The 18,200-nt window shown below is 32.5% G+C and overlaps 1 protein-coding gene across 2 annotated transcripts in view; it reads right to left on the bottom strand.

The window, feature by feature from the left end:
* LOC145290401 (uncharacterized) overlaps positions 1 to 18,200 on the bottom strand; it is a 179,332-nt gene that overhangs the window by 53,414 nt on the left and 107,718 nt on the right. For both annotated transcript variants that reach the window (XM_080136484.1, XM_080136486.1), the window contains exons 10-13: positions 15,517 to 15,630; positions 9,761 to 9,798; positions 5,797 to 5,989; positions 1,056 to 1,139 (exon numbers count right to left, since the gene is read on the bottom strand). In XM_080136484.1, the coding sequence (XP_079992610.1) occupies positions 1,056 to 1,139; positions 5,797 to 5,989; positions 9,761 to 9,798; positions 15,517 to 15,630 (429 nt within the window). The remainder of the gene's footprint in view (positions 1 to 1,055; positions 1,140 to 5,796; positions 5,990 to 9,760; positions 9,799 to 15,516; positions 15,631 to 18,200) is intronic.

The following is an 18,200-nucleotide window of genomic DNA, read 5'->3' on the forward strand; positions in this document are numbered from 1 at the left end:
AGAAGAATGGTGCATCTTCTCTTAGTGATGTTACCAATAAAAGTCCTGTTAAAGATGAGCATCGTTTTGTAACACATAGGCAAACATAACTTGTCACAGATGTCACATATTAAGCAACACATATCAAAGTCAGAAATGTGAAACAAACATAACACATTCACACCTGAAATATTATAAAACAACAACCAAAACTTCACCATGGCCGAGTTATGCAGATTTGAAGTTGTATCATTCTCCTGCTAGATTGGATAAAAATGTAAAAATGCAGGATGGTCAACTTCACCCCGGATCACTTAATTCTAAGAAAACTTTTGCTTCTTTAAAAACATTTTAAAAAGCTTTTGCAATCATATTTGCATAGTTTTCTCATTTCAAAAATATTCTTGAATTTTTGCACAAATTAAATAGAAATCAACAACAAAAATTTATTTAATAGTGAAACGTGCATATGTAGGCATTCAAATATTCTTCTTCTTCAAAGTGAAAAGTAGAAGGAATGATACAGTTTTAATGGCCATATCATAACACTCGTCTAGCTGCAACCACTATCAATAATTTCCCCCACTGTGCCTAAACCTAAACGTAGATTCCATGAACAAAGCTTCTTTCTTAGAACTGCACATCTGTGAAACTGTCTTCCGTTCGCCTGCTTTCCAGCTGACTACAATATGGCTATCTTCAAGTCCAATGTAAACAAGTCCTTGATGAGCCATTCCCCTTAAGTAATTCAATTTACCAAATTTACATATGCTACTAACGATTACTATGATGTTATTCTATTGATTACTGTACACTCTTTAACCTTTATACTTGAATGGCCTCTGGGCCTTGATAAGTGGTGACTCCTATATAAAAAAAAAAAAAAAAAATGATGCCTGATTCAATCCAGAATGGAATCATCAAACTTTGAGAAAAACTAAGTTGGGAGAAAATAAGGATACTCATTTGTGGCTCATTTCACCATGATGGCCAACTTCACCCTGGGTTGCCCTACGAAATCAAATGAATTATGGTTATAATAAAGAAGGAGTTGAAAATAGTTTTTATTTCTTTACCTTTTGTTGAAGAATCTCCATTTCACTTTTTGTGATGTTCATGGCATCTTTGAATTTATTAACTTCTTCCTCTGATTGAACAACCTGGAAAAACACATCATCATCATCATCATCATCATCATCAACATACTGCATAACAAATTCATTTCTTTTTACATAATGTGATATTTGCCTAATTGTTGTTCTTTCAATTAAATTAGCCTGGGTGTTCGGCATTGCTGGGTGTGTGGAGGTGTGTGTAAGAGTGTTGGTTGAGCAAAAAAAAACAAAAAAACTTAGGAATAATAAGCAGGCTTGAACCTGCAACGCGCCAGAGGAAAAGGAGATGAAAAAAAGCAAACGGTCTTATCGATGGGCCCACTGTGAATGTGACGTCACAGGTGATCGAAATAACATGTTTTATCCAACGTCATTGATGTGAGGTTTGAATGACAAAAAAAAAGTGACCCCTCCTTGTAAAAACGACCCAGTTGATAGTAAAAGAATTAATTGGGGGGGGGGCGATTTTTCAATATTTGTTGTCCAAGAGACCAAGCTTTAAAACGATACCAATTTTGTCATAGTCTGACGTGTCTGTCAAACGTTTTTGGCAGGCATACAAACATACACACACTTTGCCTTTTATTTTATAGATTAATCTTTTACAGTCGAATTTTAGATTTGAAATTTTGGCATTAACTATTTTCTTATTTGTATTCAAACTCTTCATACGTATATGTAGAAAAAGGGAGTAGACATATGTGACAGAACAAGTGAAGCATGCATTTGCCTCCTCCCCCATTTAGCCCCAAAAGTCCCCAGGGGACGTCAAATCCTGGTGAAAATGTACAAACGGTGCAGTTTTAGGCATTAACATATGTAAATTTGAGTTTTACACCATGCAAAAAAAGAAATGACTAAGTCCATCATTTAAACTCCCCACCATTTAGCCCCAAAATTCCTCAAGGCCTTGACATATTTAAATTTGAGTTCAGCACCATGCAAAACTGCTAGACATACACAGACAATTTTGGTAAAATAGTCCTAAAAATGGAGTGTTTTTATTAACCTTAAAGGAACCTCAAGGGAACACCCAAGAGTTATCGTGAAGTATAGACAAACAAAATTATATAGAAATCAGTTAGTTACAACTTTTCAAAAAGTTTTATAAAAATCCAGCATCAATTATTTTTTAATAAGCACAAAAGTGTCAATTTTAGCCACTTTAACCCGAAAGGCACCCCTGGAGGCAACCGGAGTTTTCCCGGAAAATTCGTTCTGTTACTTTTTTACTCACATCATGTTTAATGTTTGTGCAAAACTTCCAAAAATTCCAATGCGTAGTTATTGAGAAAAGTGTGGACAGACGAACGGACAAGGATGAATTTACAGGTCCACCATCCTTTTGTCGGGGGATGAAAAAGAGGTTTTATATTGAAGATATTCTAGAATCAGGGGTTCCTCTCGGAAACTGCCAACTCCTCACTTGTGTGTGGTTTTCTTCTCCTTCATCTTTTCTTGATCTGTCCCTCATACTGGCAATTGCAGAGTGTACAAGCATTGGTTTACAAATATGTAAAATATAAAACAATGCAAACTCACAAAAGAAAACAACTTGAATGCATCATGTATGGATTAATCGTACTTCAAAGGTGTGTGTGTGTGATACCATCGAGGAAAACAACCCTCAACATGCTAATGTTCGCATCTTAGTTGTCTGTCGAGGTCATCATTGTTGGTTGGTTGATCAGTTCATCTCCTCATCTACTGAAATTCTCGATCTGCTCTGAGCCACAACCTGTTGTCAACTGTCACAAACTGAAAATTGTCCTAAAATTAATTTTGACTTCTAAATTTATTGATTCAAAATTGGAAATCCTTTGTCCAGTCTTTTGTGTAAGAGTGACCGACAAGCTGAAAATAACTTGCTCTCTCAGCCATTCCCAGCTGACCAACCATCCCATTTCCAACCGCTTTTGTGTTCCTTAGAGAATCAGTTTTTACCATCGTCCTGAGTTATTCACTTCCAATAACATTTTTTTATCAATCACTTCCTAACACTCACCACAATAGCATCATAAATGAATAAGAAAATATAATTAACAGTGAAAATAAAATAAATAATAAGTTCCTGTCAATTATATTTCCTCACTCACTTGAAATACTTCCTCAGATTTAAAAGCATCTCTTTTCTCTTTGCAATTAGAAAAAGTTAAATTCACATTAGAAATTCTATTAAAAAAATCAAATACTTTGTCACATTTTAACTTCATCAAACAATCTTCTTACAAAATTTTTAAAACCATTTTATCAGCAGAGTCTAGTCGATCCATCATTATTACAGATACAGAAATTTTCGTTGATTTTTAAGAGTAAGACTTTTATCCAAAAAATAAATGAAAGGGAGATAATTTATAGTTATTAGTGAGAAATTATTTCCCTTGCATTGCGTGGTATTATATTATTGAATTTTTTTCATATATATATTATAAATAAATTCATATAAATTTAAAGTAAAATCGTTATTCTCAAATTTTTTTCCATTTAATATACAGGTAAATTGTTAAGTTAAACATCACTTTTCTTTCAATAAATATGCTTTAAAGCTAAGAATAATTCTAACACATGCGAAAACTACACACACCTGATAATATCCTGTGCCTTTACAAAGTCACCATTCACCTTACATTATTGCTACATCTAGTTTAGTGCATCTGCCACAAGTCTCGCCCATTTCGAAAGAATCCAAAACAGAATCTACAATCTAATAGGTCTCACGCAATGAACCAAGACCCAACTCCTATTGACACAATGTTATATCCCTGTACCTGTTTTACTAGCACTTTAAGAGAATGTGCTCTAATGAATTTGTAGCACTTATGTCCCCTCGATAAACGGCAAAACCCCACCCCTTCGAGACCACTGGATGCTGGAAAGCTTTCTATTATTTAGTTTTTCCTCCCTTGAACTGCTGTAACGTTGCAGTTACAAAGGAAAGAAAGAAATAAAAGTCCAGGTCAGCAGTTTTTCTTTTTTAACAAACGTTTTTTTATTATTACTCTTACTCTCCGTCTCGACACACTTAAAACTCTCGCCATCGTCCATCTTTCCCAGTGTACATTTTTCTTCTCCAACCTCATGCCGGCCAGCTGTAGCCAGCCATTTCTCACCTTTGACTTTACACATCCATTTTCTTCAATGCCAACTTTGTTTCTCCAACCATGTGGTGCATTTTTCTCCTTTTTATTTTTTTTCATTTTTCTCTTTTTTTCCATTTTTCTTCTTTTTTCATTTTTCTCCTTTTTTTTATTTTACTTCTTTTTTCCATTTTTTTTTCCATTTTTCTCCTTTTTTCATTTTTCTTCTTTTTTCCATTTTTCTCCTTTTTTCATTTTTCTCCTTTTCATTTTTCTTCTTTTTTCATTTTTCTCCTTTTTTTCATTTTTCTCCTTTTTTTCATTTTTCTTTCTTTTTTCCATTTTTTTTTCATTTTTTCTTCTTTTTTTCATTTTTCTTCCTTTTACTTCTTTTTTCCATTTTTTTTCTTTTTTCCATTTTTCTGCTTTTTTCATTTTTCTTCTTTTTTTTTTCATTTTTCTCCTTTTTTTCATTTTTCTTCTTTTTTCCATTTTTCTCCTTTTCATTTTTTCTTCTTTTTTCCATTTTTTTTTCATTTTTTCTTCTTTTTTCATTTTTCTCCTTTTTTCATTTTTCTTGTGCACACTTCCTAATTTGCATGTGCGCGTTTTTCAACTGCTGTTAATTTCTTTGCAAGTCAGCCATCCTTCGCTGCTGCTGATAATTTTCCACAAACTCATATGCACTATGTTACAACTACTAGTCTTTGAAATTCTCTCCCTGTTTCCTGCTTCCCTGGTTGTATTACTGTGCAGAAATTTAAATGCAATGAAACATATCTTGTTGCTTAACTCTTTAAATAAAGCCCTTGTAGGCATGATCTCACAAAGTAGCGCCTGACGTTCAAGTGGTAATATGTTTTGTTTGGGGGTGAATAAGAGTAAACAAATAAATAACAAAAAAAAACTTACACACGTTCACAGGAAACATGAGTTGGAACAATTACATTGGGAGCATTGCCAGGACCGCTGCAAAAAAGGTAGGCTCTCTCTACTGTGCTAGAAAACTACTAACACCCGAAAGTATCCTGTATCTCTATAAGGCCACCATTCGCCCATGTATGGAGTATTGTTGTCATATTTGGGCTGGTGCATCTGCTTCTAGTCTCTCGCTCCTAAACAAGGTTCAAAAGAGAGTCGCCAACCTGATAGGTCCTGAACTATCATCTAAGCTTCAGCCTCTGTCCCATCGACGAAATGTAGCATCCCTCTGCCTGTTCTGCAAGTACTTTAACGGTGAATGCTCCGAAGAACTGCAAGCACTTGTACCCCCTCGACGTAAATACCCTCGACAAAACCAACAAGCAACAAAATCCCACCCCTTCACAGTTGAGATCTCTAGATGCAAGAGAGCCTTCTACTCCAGTAGTTTCTTCCCCAGAACTGCTAGGCTTTGGAATTCCCTTCCGGGTTCCTGGTTCCCCCAACTGTACTGACATGCAAAAGTTCAAGTATAATGTGAACCGACGTCTTGCTGCCCAACTCCCCACATAGTACCCCTGTAGCTTATGTCCCTGATAGTAGCCCCCTACATCAAAGTGGCAATGTGTCTTTTTTGGGGTGAAAATGTAATAAAAAACAAAAAAAAAAAGCCTGCACACACACACACACACACATATACTAACTTTGTTTTGTTGAACTTCCAGTTCTTTTGTCGCCTCAGTCAGCTGCATTTGCACATCCTGAATTTGTTTTTCCATATTGTTTGTTATTGTTTGTTGTTCTTGTTGCAAATCATCAAAATCCTCACGAGATTTGCTGAGTTCTTCCAAAGTTAACTGCAATTTGGTTTTGAGATCTTCAACTTCAGACGCAAGTCTACAAAAAACAACAAGTAAAAGTTAATTTATACATAGCAATCACATGCTCCGACGCACTAGTTTCTGTTTATGTAAACAAACAAAGTTAAGCACCGAGTAATTGGCCCATCAACCAACAAAATTGCTGGCCATATGAATAGAGTTATCCAAAGTGAACACAAATGGATATTTTTTGTTTCAAACAAGGAGTCATACAAAGCAGATGATTTATAACTGACACTTGAACTCACTAGTTTGGTTGTTTTGATTTATAGCATATCAACCCTTTTCGAATTATTTGATTCTAAATACAGTAATTTTTGAAAAAAGGGGTTTATGCTTCAAGTTTCTTATATCTTCAAATATCTATGGTGTTTTGTTTGATTATTTTATAGAGAAAATTGTTGTTTGTATCTTTGGCTTTGCAGAACATGATTGAGTTTTTGCAAAGGGTGAAGATAAGGCAATAACATCAATGTTTGTTGCATTTTAGATCAGGAAGCCGGTATCTTCAGACAGCCTGAACAGGTAACTCCAGGAAAACTTAGTTCGTCATGTTTTCAATCTTTTTTTCCCCCACTTACACCAAAATAAAATGGTATTTTTTTGCATAACAATACCATTGTCTATTCTTTCTTATTCGTCCGAAAGGACATTTTATTTAACTACTTTCGCCATGGGATCACGTTATCGACATCTACAGAAATATTTTTATATGTTAGTCTTGGATATCCACTCTCACTTCATTCATTCTAGCTAATCATCAATACTAAATGTATGTTATTGATGAAGAGTTACTCCCCTGGAATTTATGAACAGAAACGTCAGTTACTTCCCTTTACAAGCTAGTGGCAACTGGAAACCACAGAATTGGCTATGACGATTGACATGCAAGCAAATATTTTCGGGTAAACCAAAGTAGTCATCATATAACTATCAGCTTTTACCATTTTAGACAATATTAAATTATCTCACCCAATGGTTGTTTAAACATAAACAGTCATCAAACAGATTGTTTCTTCTAACCACAATTCAAAAAGTCACATTAAATATTTTTCAGAAAAAATCTTATAAATTTTCTGGTATTATTTTTATGAAAATTAAATATCAAATAAAAATGGAACTGTTACTTGATAACTTCAATTCACATAATTCGAATTAAGAAAAACATTGATTTTGAAAAAATATTATTTAATTATTTTTACTGGGCAATGATTTCTATCGGTTTGAAAGCGTCTAAATTAAACTTAAAAACGTTATTTATGGCCATTTGGTACAAAAGAAACATTGATGATAGCTTATATGGTTATGAATTCAGAATAGGGACCACTAGGTCAGATAATTCAATTGTACTCCATCTGAATTATATCAGATTGTCCAAAATTCCCCCTTTATTAAAAAACAAAAATAAAGAAAAATCTATATAATGTACATATCCGTGACGAAACGAAAATCTCACATTCCAAAAATTACATAAATTAATAAAGCAGTTTTATTTTTAAATAAGAAAATCAAATTTTATGAGTAAGCAAGAAGGGGCTGTTTTGTCCCGCCATTTTGCAAACAAGCTCAATAAATGGAGATAACTCAACAATAATTAAAACTTGCAAGATTTTTTGTTGTAATGCTTACAAATTCCCATCAATCGCTAAAAATGATTTTTTATGAAAATAAAACTACTTGATTAATTTACGTGATAGTTGGAATATGATACTTTCATTTCGTCAGTGGCATGTACACCATACAGATATTTTTATTTTTGTTCTTTTAATATGGAGGAATTCTGAACAAGAACCATTACATCATATGTAAATTAAAAGGGTTAGGGTTCACACTTATTTTGTCTTTTATTTTTGTCGCAATAACTAAGTCATTTACAGAAAGATTATCAGAATATAAGTGGGTACCTATGTGACGCATTTATAGTGAAAAACAGGAGTTACGCCATTTTTAATGTCACCTCTTCTGACCCAATATTACTGAAGTCTAAGAGATATGAAGACATTGAAAACTACTATGATTATCAATTATTTGTATATCTACAAGTAGTTATTGCTCTATAGCAGAGGGGATTCATACCTCTCCCAAGGGCATTAGTAAAAATAAGTTCTTACAATAGCTTCGCTAGCTACAGTACCTGGTATTCATAAATTGTCACTCACTGAATACTGAAAACAAACAGAATGTTGTTTAACTTTGGTTTAAACAAAATAGATTATCTATATTTAAAAAGATAAATATAACAAAGATGTAAATAATATAAGGTGCAAATAAATACAAGGCGCAAATAAATACAAGGTGCCTTAAATAAGTTTCCAGACTTTTTTCGGACAAGCATTTATAATTATCATAGATTCTTGAAAATTCAGTATGTTATTGCTATACATTTTATTACTGACCAATTTTTATGATTTCAGATTCAAATGAACAGCTACAGCAGGAATTGGAATACACCCTACTAAAGCCTGATTGTCACAACTGGTGAATTTAAAAAGTGAAATCTGGACGTGAGGACACTTTAGAAGAACGATATGAAATAAAATTCTGTTTTAAATTTGGAAAAAAATGCCACAGAAACGTATGGAATGTTCTAGACTGCTTTTGAACGATCATGCATGAATCGAGCATCAGTTTTTGAGTGGCATAAGGGATTCAAGGAAAGCAGGGAGTTTCTTTATATATATCAACCTTATTTCACACTGATTGAAAAAGTGTTATGTTCAAAAGTGAAGATGAGGAAAATGATATGAGGAGTCCATAATTTGGGATGAGGAAATATGATTTTGACTGCATCTAAGTTGGAGTAAGAAGTTTGTGAGACTGACAGAGTTCATATTATTATTCGGAAACAGCTTTATGTGGCAAAGTGCCGCCATTTTTAGAAATTAAATCCATAAGCTGATGAGGTTTCGTTTGTGTGCCAATAAAAAGTGATTCATTAGATAGTTTTACCTTCTCTGTGGATCTGTGCATGAAATATGATTATGATTCTTTCTGTGGGTTCTGAGAATAGGTGTCCGGTTCCTGAAGAGACTGTTTCTGATTGGCTAAAGTCGATACAGGAAACCAATCGAAATTGAGCATTTAACCCAATAAATAACAAGCAGTTAATTTACTCTGCGTTTTTGTTGTTAATGTTGTAGGAACTACTACTACTGCTACTACTACCACTACTACTACCACTCCTACTATTATTACTACTACTACTACTACTACTACTAAAGAAATACAAGAGAGAGAAAAAGATCAAAAGACATACATGAAAAAGAAAGATAAAAAAAAATGATGCATGGTTTAGGGAAAGAAAAACTCTATGCATGAAATACCAAAATAGAGATTGAAAGAGAAAAAAAAACCACTGAGAGAAAAACGAAAAGACATGTACATGATAGACAGAGAAAGAAAGAAGATAAGCACATGAGAGAGACAAAAATGGTATTCGAATGAAATAGAGTGAAGAAAAGTATGCACATGAGAGGCAAAGAGAAACGATAAAGACACGTCTATGAGCAAGACAAAAAAGGCACTCATACGAAAGAAAAAAAAGAAAAAAAAATATGTACAAGAGAGAGAGAGAGAGAGAGAGAGAGAGAGAGAGAGAGAGAGAGCAAAAGACATGTACGGGAGAGAATAAAAAGACATATGAGAGAGAGAGAGAGAGACAAGAAGTCACATGCATAGAAAAGAGATATTGTGTAAAAAGGTTTTTAAAATTAAAATTTCGGATAAAAAAATCAAATGATCGATTTCATAAAACTAGAATTGTATTTCTAAAAACTGATTGAATTACCTTTCGTTGTTTTTTTCATATTCTTCATCGATTTGTTGCTAAAAAAAGAAAACGAAATCTGTTTCAAATGGTCATTTATCATTTTGAGATGTTCTAATGGAAACATATCACCATTTTCATGAGTTGATTCTATTGGGTCTTGACTTTTAGTAAGAATGGGAAGTTTGAAAAGAGAAAAATTAACAGTAAAAAAAAATAAAAATTTAAGAAATAAGATATATATATATCTAAGTTCAGTTTTCCGTTGCACTTGCATTGATATTAAAAACTTACTTTTTTATCAAAAATTATTAAAACGAACTTCTTAATCTATTCAGTTATGGATACGTGAGTGACTAAAGAAAGGTTAACTGATTTGCATATTCTTTGAAAACTTGATTATCCATTTTTTTATGTTTTCTTATCAGATGATTAGTTTCATTTTTTTTTTTCTATTTATGCATAGTTTCTACATTGTGCATGATTGGGTAGCATTTAGGATGCAACCATTCTAGCACACAAATATGTATTTATATGTCTGCATATATTTGTAAAAGTGATCTTGTTTCTGTGTGTATGGAAGGCCTCTAAACTCCTATCAATTTTTGGTCTGCAGACTTGAAACTTGATATATAGAGGATTTAGACATGTGGAAAAAATTCAATTTGGTTTTTAGCCAGTAAAGATTGCTGCTAAGGGGTCAAAATTGAGAAAAAAAACATTGACCTTGTCAAGTCGACTGAACATGTTATTTCTAAGCATGTGCAAATACAAACTTATACCTTTTACAATGTTATTGCGCAAGGTTTTCTTTGCATATGGACATAGAACAAATGGTTACAGATAAGGCTGGCAACCTCTGTTCTTGTTTCAATTCTAAATGGCATCTAAATCATTTTGTTTTAACTGTTGAAATTATTACTATATATTGAATACATATGAATTAATAGATTATTGGCTTTATAATAATAAATACAAAATCTGCATGAATTAAAATATCATATTTATGTATATTTTGCAACAGGCAATCCTGGGTGGCCTGCTTGAGATCCATACATGATTGCGTTTGTGTAGTCCCACATCACTATTATTATTATTAATATATGTTCGATAGGATTTCTTGCACAGATCTTCATCAGTGATTACTCACTGACAATAACCGGCAGTATTGATGGAGTCTGAGTGACAATAAGTCTTCCTAGATTTTCAGTACTCTCCATCTTTTCCGATAACCATAACTGTGTGCTCAGAAAAATGGTTTAGATTTCTTGCTGGCAATGACCATTGGTCTTTTCTGGGATTTGGGTAGCAATAAGCCTCCTCAAGTTCCCACTACTTTCCGCCATCTTAGCAGCCTTATTAGTGCTCTCTCTCCTCAATTTTTTTATCTTTGACCCTTTATGACTATTTTGTATGATCTCAGCCGAGGCTGATGCCTTTGTCATGGGTGCAGTTTATAAGATTTCTTGCACTTTCAGTTCTCTCGGGTTCATGTGGTGTTCCTTCCATTTTTTTATTTTTTTCATTTTTTGGTTTTTTTCCTATTTCTGTTTTAACTTCTATGTGGCTTCTAATGTTCGTAGTTTGTGTGTGTTGGTCATTAATTAATTAATTAATTAATTAATTAATTAATTAATTTTTTTTTTTATTATTATTATTATTATTATTATTATTATTATTATTATTATTATTATTATTATTATTATTATTATTATTATTATTATTATTATTATTATTATTATTATTATTATTATTATTATTATTATTATTATTATTATTATTATTATTATTATTATTATTATTATTATTATTATTATTATTATTATTATTATTATTATTATTATTATTATTATTATTATTATTATTATTATTATTATTATTATTATTATTATTATTATTATTATTATTATTATTATTATTATTATTATTATTATTATTATTATTATTATTATTATTATTATTATTATTATTATTATTATTATTATTATTATTATTATTATTATTATTATTATTATTATTATTATTATTATTATTATTTACTACTACTCACTAGGAGATTGCTCTTTGAGAACAAATTGTAGTGTTCCCTGGAGTCTGACTGACAACAAGTCTCCCCAGATTTCCAGCACTCCCCACATCTCCCAGCGGAGGCCTGGGTAGTGCTTTCTCTCCTCTGTCTTTCCATCCTCCTTGATCCTCATTATTTGGTGTGATGCCCATTCATAGTAACACTCACAAAAAAAGGAGGGGAAGGGCGTACATTGCAATTATACAGTTTCAGTTTTCATGATTCCATGCGATGTCCCTTTGTGTTTTGTATCTGTAGCCGTCTCCGTGTCTAATTTGTGTGTAGTTTATGTGTGGCGTTAATAACCACATTCAAGGGTTTTCTTTATTATTATTATTATTTAAAATTCAAAGCGTTTTCACACAAGTCATTATCAGTGACTATTCACTGACAATAACCGGTCGTGCTTCCTAAAGTCAGAATGACAAGTCTCCTCAGATTTCCAGTACTCTCTACCTCTTTCAATAACCACTAAAAATAATTATTATTTAAACAATAGCTTATCATTGACTTCCTGCTGACACCAACTATTGGTTTTCTATGGAATTTTGGTGGCAAAAACCTCCTCAAGGCTCCAGTACCTTACGCACCCTTTTAGTAGAGATTTAGTGCTTTTCTTCCTCAGTCTTTTTATCCTCCCTGACCCTTCATGGCCATTTGGACTAATATAACTGGTGCCATCACAATAACCAATGCAAATCACTTTGCATTATTACAACAGCCTTTTACCATTTATTTCTCACTCATCGCGCCCATAGGTCTTTTCTGGAATTTGAGTGGTACTAAGCCTCCTCAAGGTTCCAGTACTTTGCACACCCTTTCAATGGATCTTTGGTAGGAGCTCTCCCTCCTCAGTTTATTCAGCCTCTTTGACCCTTTCGGAAAGGTTCATATGGTCCTATTCGTTTTGGGTTAGTATGCTGCATTCACTTATTGTGTGATCTATTTCATCTCTTTGTTCACAGAGTCTACATTTATTGTTTTCTTCAGTTTGGGGTGACCTTTTGCATAACCATATGCAGGTGTGTTCCCGTGTCCACTCTCTGGTCAGTCTTATGAATTTTCCATGTAACTGTTTTTCTATTCATTTTTATTTTCAGTTTCAATGCTTTCGGTATTGTCCGGGGTTTCTAACTACAATGATCAGATCTTCTGTTTTGAGTTATTTTATTTACATCCTCCCCAAGAGGTTATACACAAGATCAAGTGTGAGTTTGATGAAAGTGTTTATGTGGAATGAACTGCATTCGAACTTGATACACACAGCTTTTTAGTTTGTATCATTAACCACTTAGCCACAGTCATCTACTCTGTTCTGAATTATGTCATTTTCTTATTCTATTTTGTGTGTGTGTCATCCATACAGTTTTCTATACTTACCAGTCCTCTTCCCCCTCCTTTCCTTTATTTTTGATAATAATAATGAAAAGAAATGAAATGGAACACATACATCAAGTCTGTTGCCAAGGTCGCTGGAAAGATGGTGGGATCCTTCTACCGCTCCAGAAGATATCTCACTACTGATGCAATTCTCTATCTATATAAAAGCCAAGTACGTCCAAGGATGGAATACTGTTGCCATATCTGGGCAGGAGCTGCTAAAAATAGCCTATTCTGCCTTGACAGAGTACAAAATAGACTTCGTGGCTTAATGGGGGATGCCCTTTCCTCTACCCTGCAACCTCTCTCCCACAGAAGAGACGTTGCGAGCCTATCCTTGTTTTATCGTTATTTCCATGGCAGGTGCTCGTCTGAACTCCAATCTCTGGTCCCCCCTCGCCAATCTTTCACGAAAAACACCCATCTAGCCGAATCCACTGTGAAAAATTTCCCCCACTCTTTATCTGTGCCTAAATCAAAACGTGGATTCCATGAACAAAGCTTCTTTCTTAGAACTGCACGCCTGTGGAACCCTGTTCCGTCTGCCTGCTTCCCACCGGACTACAACTTGGATGTCTTCAAGTCCAACGTTAACAAATTCCTAATGAACTGCCCCCTTAAGTAAACACTTCGTCAAATCTCCACACTAACGTAATGTACTTGCAATAACCCTTATCCCTGAGTGGCTTCCGGGCCTTGACAAGTGGTGATGACTGTGTAAAAAAAAAAAAAAAAAAAAAAAAAAAAAAAAAAAAAAAAAAGAGAGAAAGAGAGAGAGAGAGATGTAGAAAAAGAGAAATAAACTTTCTCTTCCTGTTTTTATTTCTCTTTCTACCTACCACTCTCTCTTTCCATTTCTCTCTCTCTCTCTCTCTTTATAAATAATTTTACATTTAACTGATTCAAAATAAACAGAAAATGGAAAGAAAAGTGTCAGAGAAATAACTGTAAGCAAAGATTTTTTTATATTTTCTTGACTTATTCGAACTACTATCTTTATTTTAAATGTTATTTTCATAATGTTTCATGCGATGTAATCTTCATTTGTATCTTGTCAAACTCTTTAATCTTTCTGTCATATTCAGGAAACTGCATGGAATTTCAAATAGAAGAGTTTATTTAATCCACGAGCATAGTATGCTCTCGTTCTGTCAGCCATGACTGAGTAGAAGTCTTAAGTAATTTGCAATTGTAGCTTAAGTGTTGGCCATATTGAGGACTTAACTTACAACTGAATTTTATCGAGTACTTCATTCATTACACAGATAATTCTAGTATGAATTTTGGAAGCTTTAAACCTATTTTTGCTTGCAGAAGTACATTCTAACTACTTGTCAATATTTATTACTACAAAATGCTATATATATATATATATATATATATATATAAATTTTTAACCAAAATTTACTTATTAAATTCTGGTAATGTTCACATACCAATTAAACCAAAGTCAATATTAATTGCCCCAGTTAATGAAATTGAACGATTATCAGTATTAATAATCGAGCATATATTAAATGAAGGAAGAGGAGGTGAGTTTGCTGTTTGTATTAGTAAAATAAGAAATTGTGTATATTTTTATATGTATTACAGTTGTATTTTCTGTCTGATGATTAGCCATTTTGGAATACCTTTTAACGAAATAATGTTTAAGCTTGTTCAAATGGTTAAGAAACGATTGTAACACTGAAGAAATATAACTTATAAACCTGTTATAATATATATTGTCTTGGTTATTGTGAAATATATATATATATATATATATATATATATATATATATATATATATATATATATATATATATATATATGTATGTATAATTAATGGTTGCATCGACTGAAACATTACTAATCCTCATCTAAAAAATTCAAAAGCAACATATTTTTGATTGAAAGAAGGGCAGATAAATAGGGAATTAAAGATAGTAAGAGACTGAGAAGAAAAAACTATAAAATAAAAAAGAAAGGAAAACGACAAAAAAACTATGAAATAAAAAAGAAAGAAAAACAAAAAAAACTATAAAATAAAAAAGAAAGAAACAAAAAAGCTATAAAATAAAAAAGAAAGAAAAATGAAAAAAAACTATAAAATAAAAAGAAACAAGAAAAAACTATAAAATAAAAAAGAAAGAAAAACGAAAAAACTATAAAATAAAAAAAGAAACGAAAAAAACTATAAAATAAAAAAGAAACGAAAAAAACTATAAAATAAAAAAGAAACGAAAAAAACCTATAAAATAAAAAAGAAAGAAAACCGACAAAAAAAACTATAAAATAAAAAAAAGAAACAACGAAAAGAAAGAAAGAAAGAAAAGTTAAATGATCTCACTTGTTTTTTCACCGTTTCTTCGTTTTCTGTTTGTTTTTCTTGCACCTTCATTTTGGATTGTTCCAATTCGTCAGCTAAAACTTGATTCTGTTCTTGCAAATTCACTATTACAATCTGGAGAATGAAAAGAACACAATTTTTGATACTTATGCAGAATACGGACTGCACTGAAATAATAACATTATTATTTAGAAACCCATTTCTACATGGGGAGCGGAGGGTATGTAATTATTCTGTACTTTCACCTAACAATTTATAATAAACAAAAGATACCGTAAAAATTGAATTTAACTTGAAAATTCTATCAAAAACCAAAAAAAAAAAATGGCATGGTCCGTATTCTGCATTACTACCTAGTTTTTATGATCAACTTTACATACTACCTAAAGTACTTATCAACGTCATGTTCTATTAATAACTGTATCTACCCAGCATTTCCCGAGTGCCATTTTACTTTCTTTTTTGTTTCATTTTCTTGTTTTTTAATAGAATTTAGAAAATTTAATTTAATTATCACAGTTGTAATAAATGATAATAAATTGTGTTTTGTTTAATTAAAAATTATTAGTGAGATATTATCGCCGACCTACACGCCCTCAGTTGAGGGAAAATAAACTGTGCATACAATCATGTCATGGCTTATTCTTCCCAAGAGGCAATGGTTGTTTTGCTTACCGGCATATCTACCATTTTTGGATTATTTTATGCTGAAGTCACTTAATGTAAAGAGCTAACAAGAAGAACAAAGGATGATTATCACAAATACAACAGATTCCTATTGGCTTTAGTCTTAAAAAGGGCAAAACTATATGTAGGAGGAAAGCAGTCAGTAAGAAAGTTTCTACAAATCAGCAGTTCTTTAAAATAAGCCACTGGAATATAATATATATATATTTGAATGAGGTATTAAAACAGCTTCAGGTACAAGCTGTTTTGATACCCTATTGTAATACAACTTATTTCAGTAGCTTTTTTTTTTTTTTCAAGAACTGCAAACTTATAAAAAAATCTCTTCTTGTTAATTAATGAATTAATTTTATTTATTGTAGCCTATTATCTTCATCTTTTTTTAGTTGTTTTTTCACGACGTTTTGACCAACTATTCCTTTGGCCTTCATCAGGTGGTAACTGCAACGGGATAGGAACTCTGTATCTCCTAACTGCATTCTCAGCAATTACTGCCTTTTCATAGTTATTGTCGTCTAAACCACATTTTGGCCAAGTAAGCCTCTGGCCAGCTTTAGGTAGGATTGAAACCACTATCTTCAGACAATGTTCACCTGAACTGTAGAGATTCAACGTCTCTATCCACTGCGCCACGAGCCCCGAAGGTCGATCAAGGTTGGATTTTTTTATCTTATAAATCCACGTTTATTTATTATCTGATCTTACACATCTGTACCGAATGGTATATATATATATATATTATTAATTGGAATTCATTATTATTGGATAATGAGGATGCAGTTAGGAGATTCGAAGTTCCTATCCCGTCGCAGTAACCACCTGACGAAAACCAGAGGAATAGTTGGCCGAAACAACAACCAAAAAAGATGAGAATAATAGTCTGCAATAAATACCTTAATAAATAATACTCATCTAAATAATGAATTCCAATTAATAATATATATCTTCTTGTTAACTTACAAAATTAAATTAACTGGCCAGATGGTCAAACCAACAGTCTCTTGGAAGAGTCTGATTGTTCCAGTATAGAGGCTTTAATTGTTAAAAACAGTTTGAGATGGTCTGGTCACTTTGTTAGATTGAGCCGCCAGAAAATATTTTATTCTTAAATAAATGTACGAGCTGGGAGGGTTGGAAGACAATAGAAGCGGTATGAGGATTGTTTAAAGGGTATGAAACTGATCGCACAGCATGGAAGATGGATGCACCCAAGAGAATAGAATGAAAGAATAGAATAAACGTTGATGTAGAAAGGGTCGAAAATGAACAGCATCATCAAACCAACTGAGAGCAGCAAGAATAATGCGCCACCAAAATCAGCTACATGCACACAATTGGTGAATGATAACATATGCCCAAATTTTGATAGGATATGTGGATTGTGAATTGGATTATTTTCTCATATGTGAACCCATAAATGAAGTCCCAGAAGTATTTGTGACAGCTATGATGTCGGTAAAAAACAGCAAATTAATGGAGACCACTAGACCAATGAGTCAAATGAGCTGGAATAAAGGAAGCAGGGAATACATCAGACATTTTTTAAGAACACATGTCATAATAGTAATGTTATTAAATTTCCTCTGATGATTATAGAAAAGGCCAAGATTAGCAACATCACGTCTGTGAGAAGGAAGTTGCAGAGAAGAAAAAATGGGTGGGGGGGCAAGCAAATTACAGATACTCTTAAACCCTCAAATGGGACAGGGATTCACCAGCCCAAATATGCCAATAGCTGTATCATGACTGAAACATTTTTACAAACATAAATACCTATGCGTTAAAAACAATTACATTTTTTTAGTGGTGTAATATTTTAAAATTGTTCGAATTTCTCCTTTTTTTTTTATGATTTTAAGGTTATTTCATTTTCTAAATCTAATTTGATCTGATATAATTTGATTGGCTCCAGTTTTTTCTGCAATCTTGGGATAAATGTTAATATTATTACTAGTAGTAGTATTAAAAAACAAATATTTAATTTCACCCAATTTGAC

The sequence above is a fragment of the Euprymna scolopes genome, chromosome 2, assembly GCF_053919585.1.
Source record: "Euprymna scolopes isolate OS-2025 chromosome 2, ASM5391958v1, whole genome shotgun sequence".
Lineage (NCBI taxonomy): Eukaryota > Metazoa > Mollusca > Cephalopoda > Sepiida > Sepiolidae > Euprymna > Euprymna scolopes.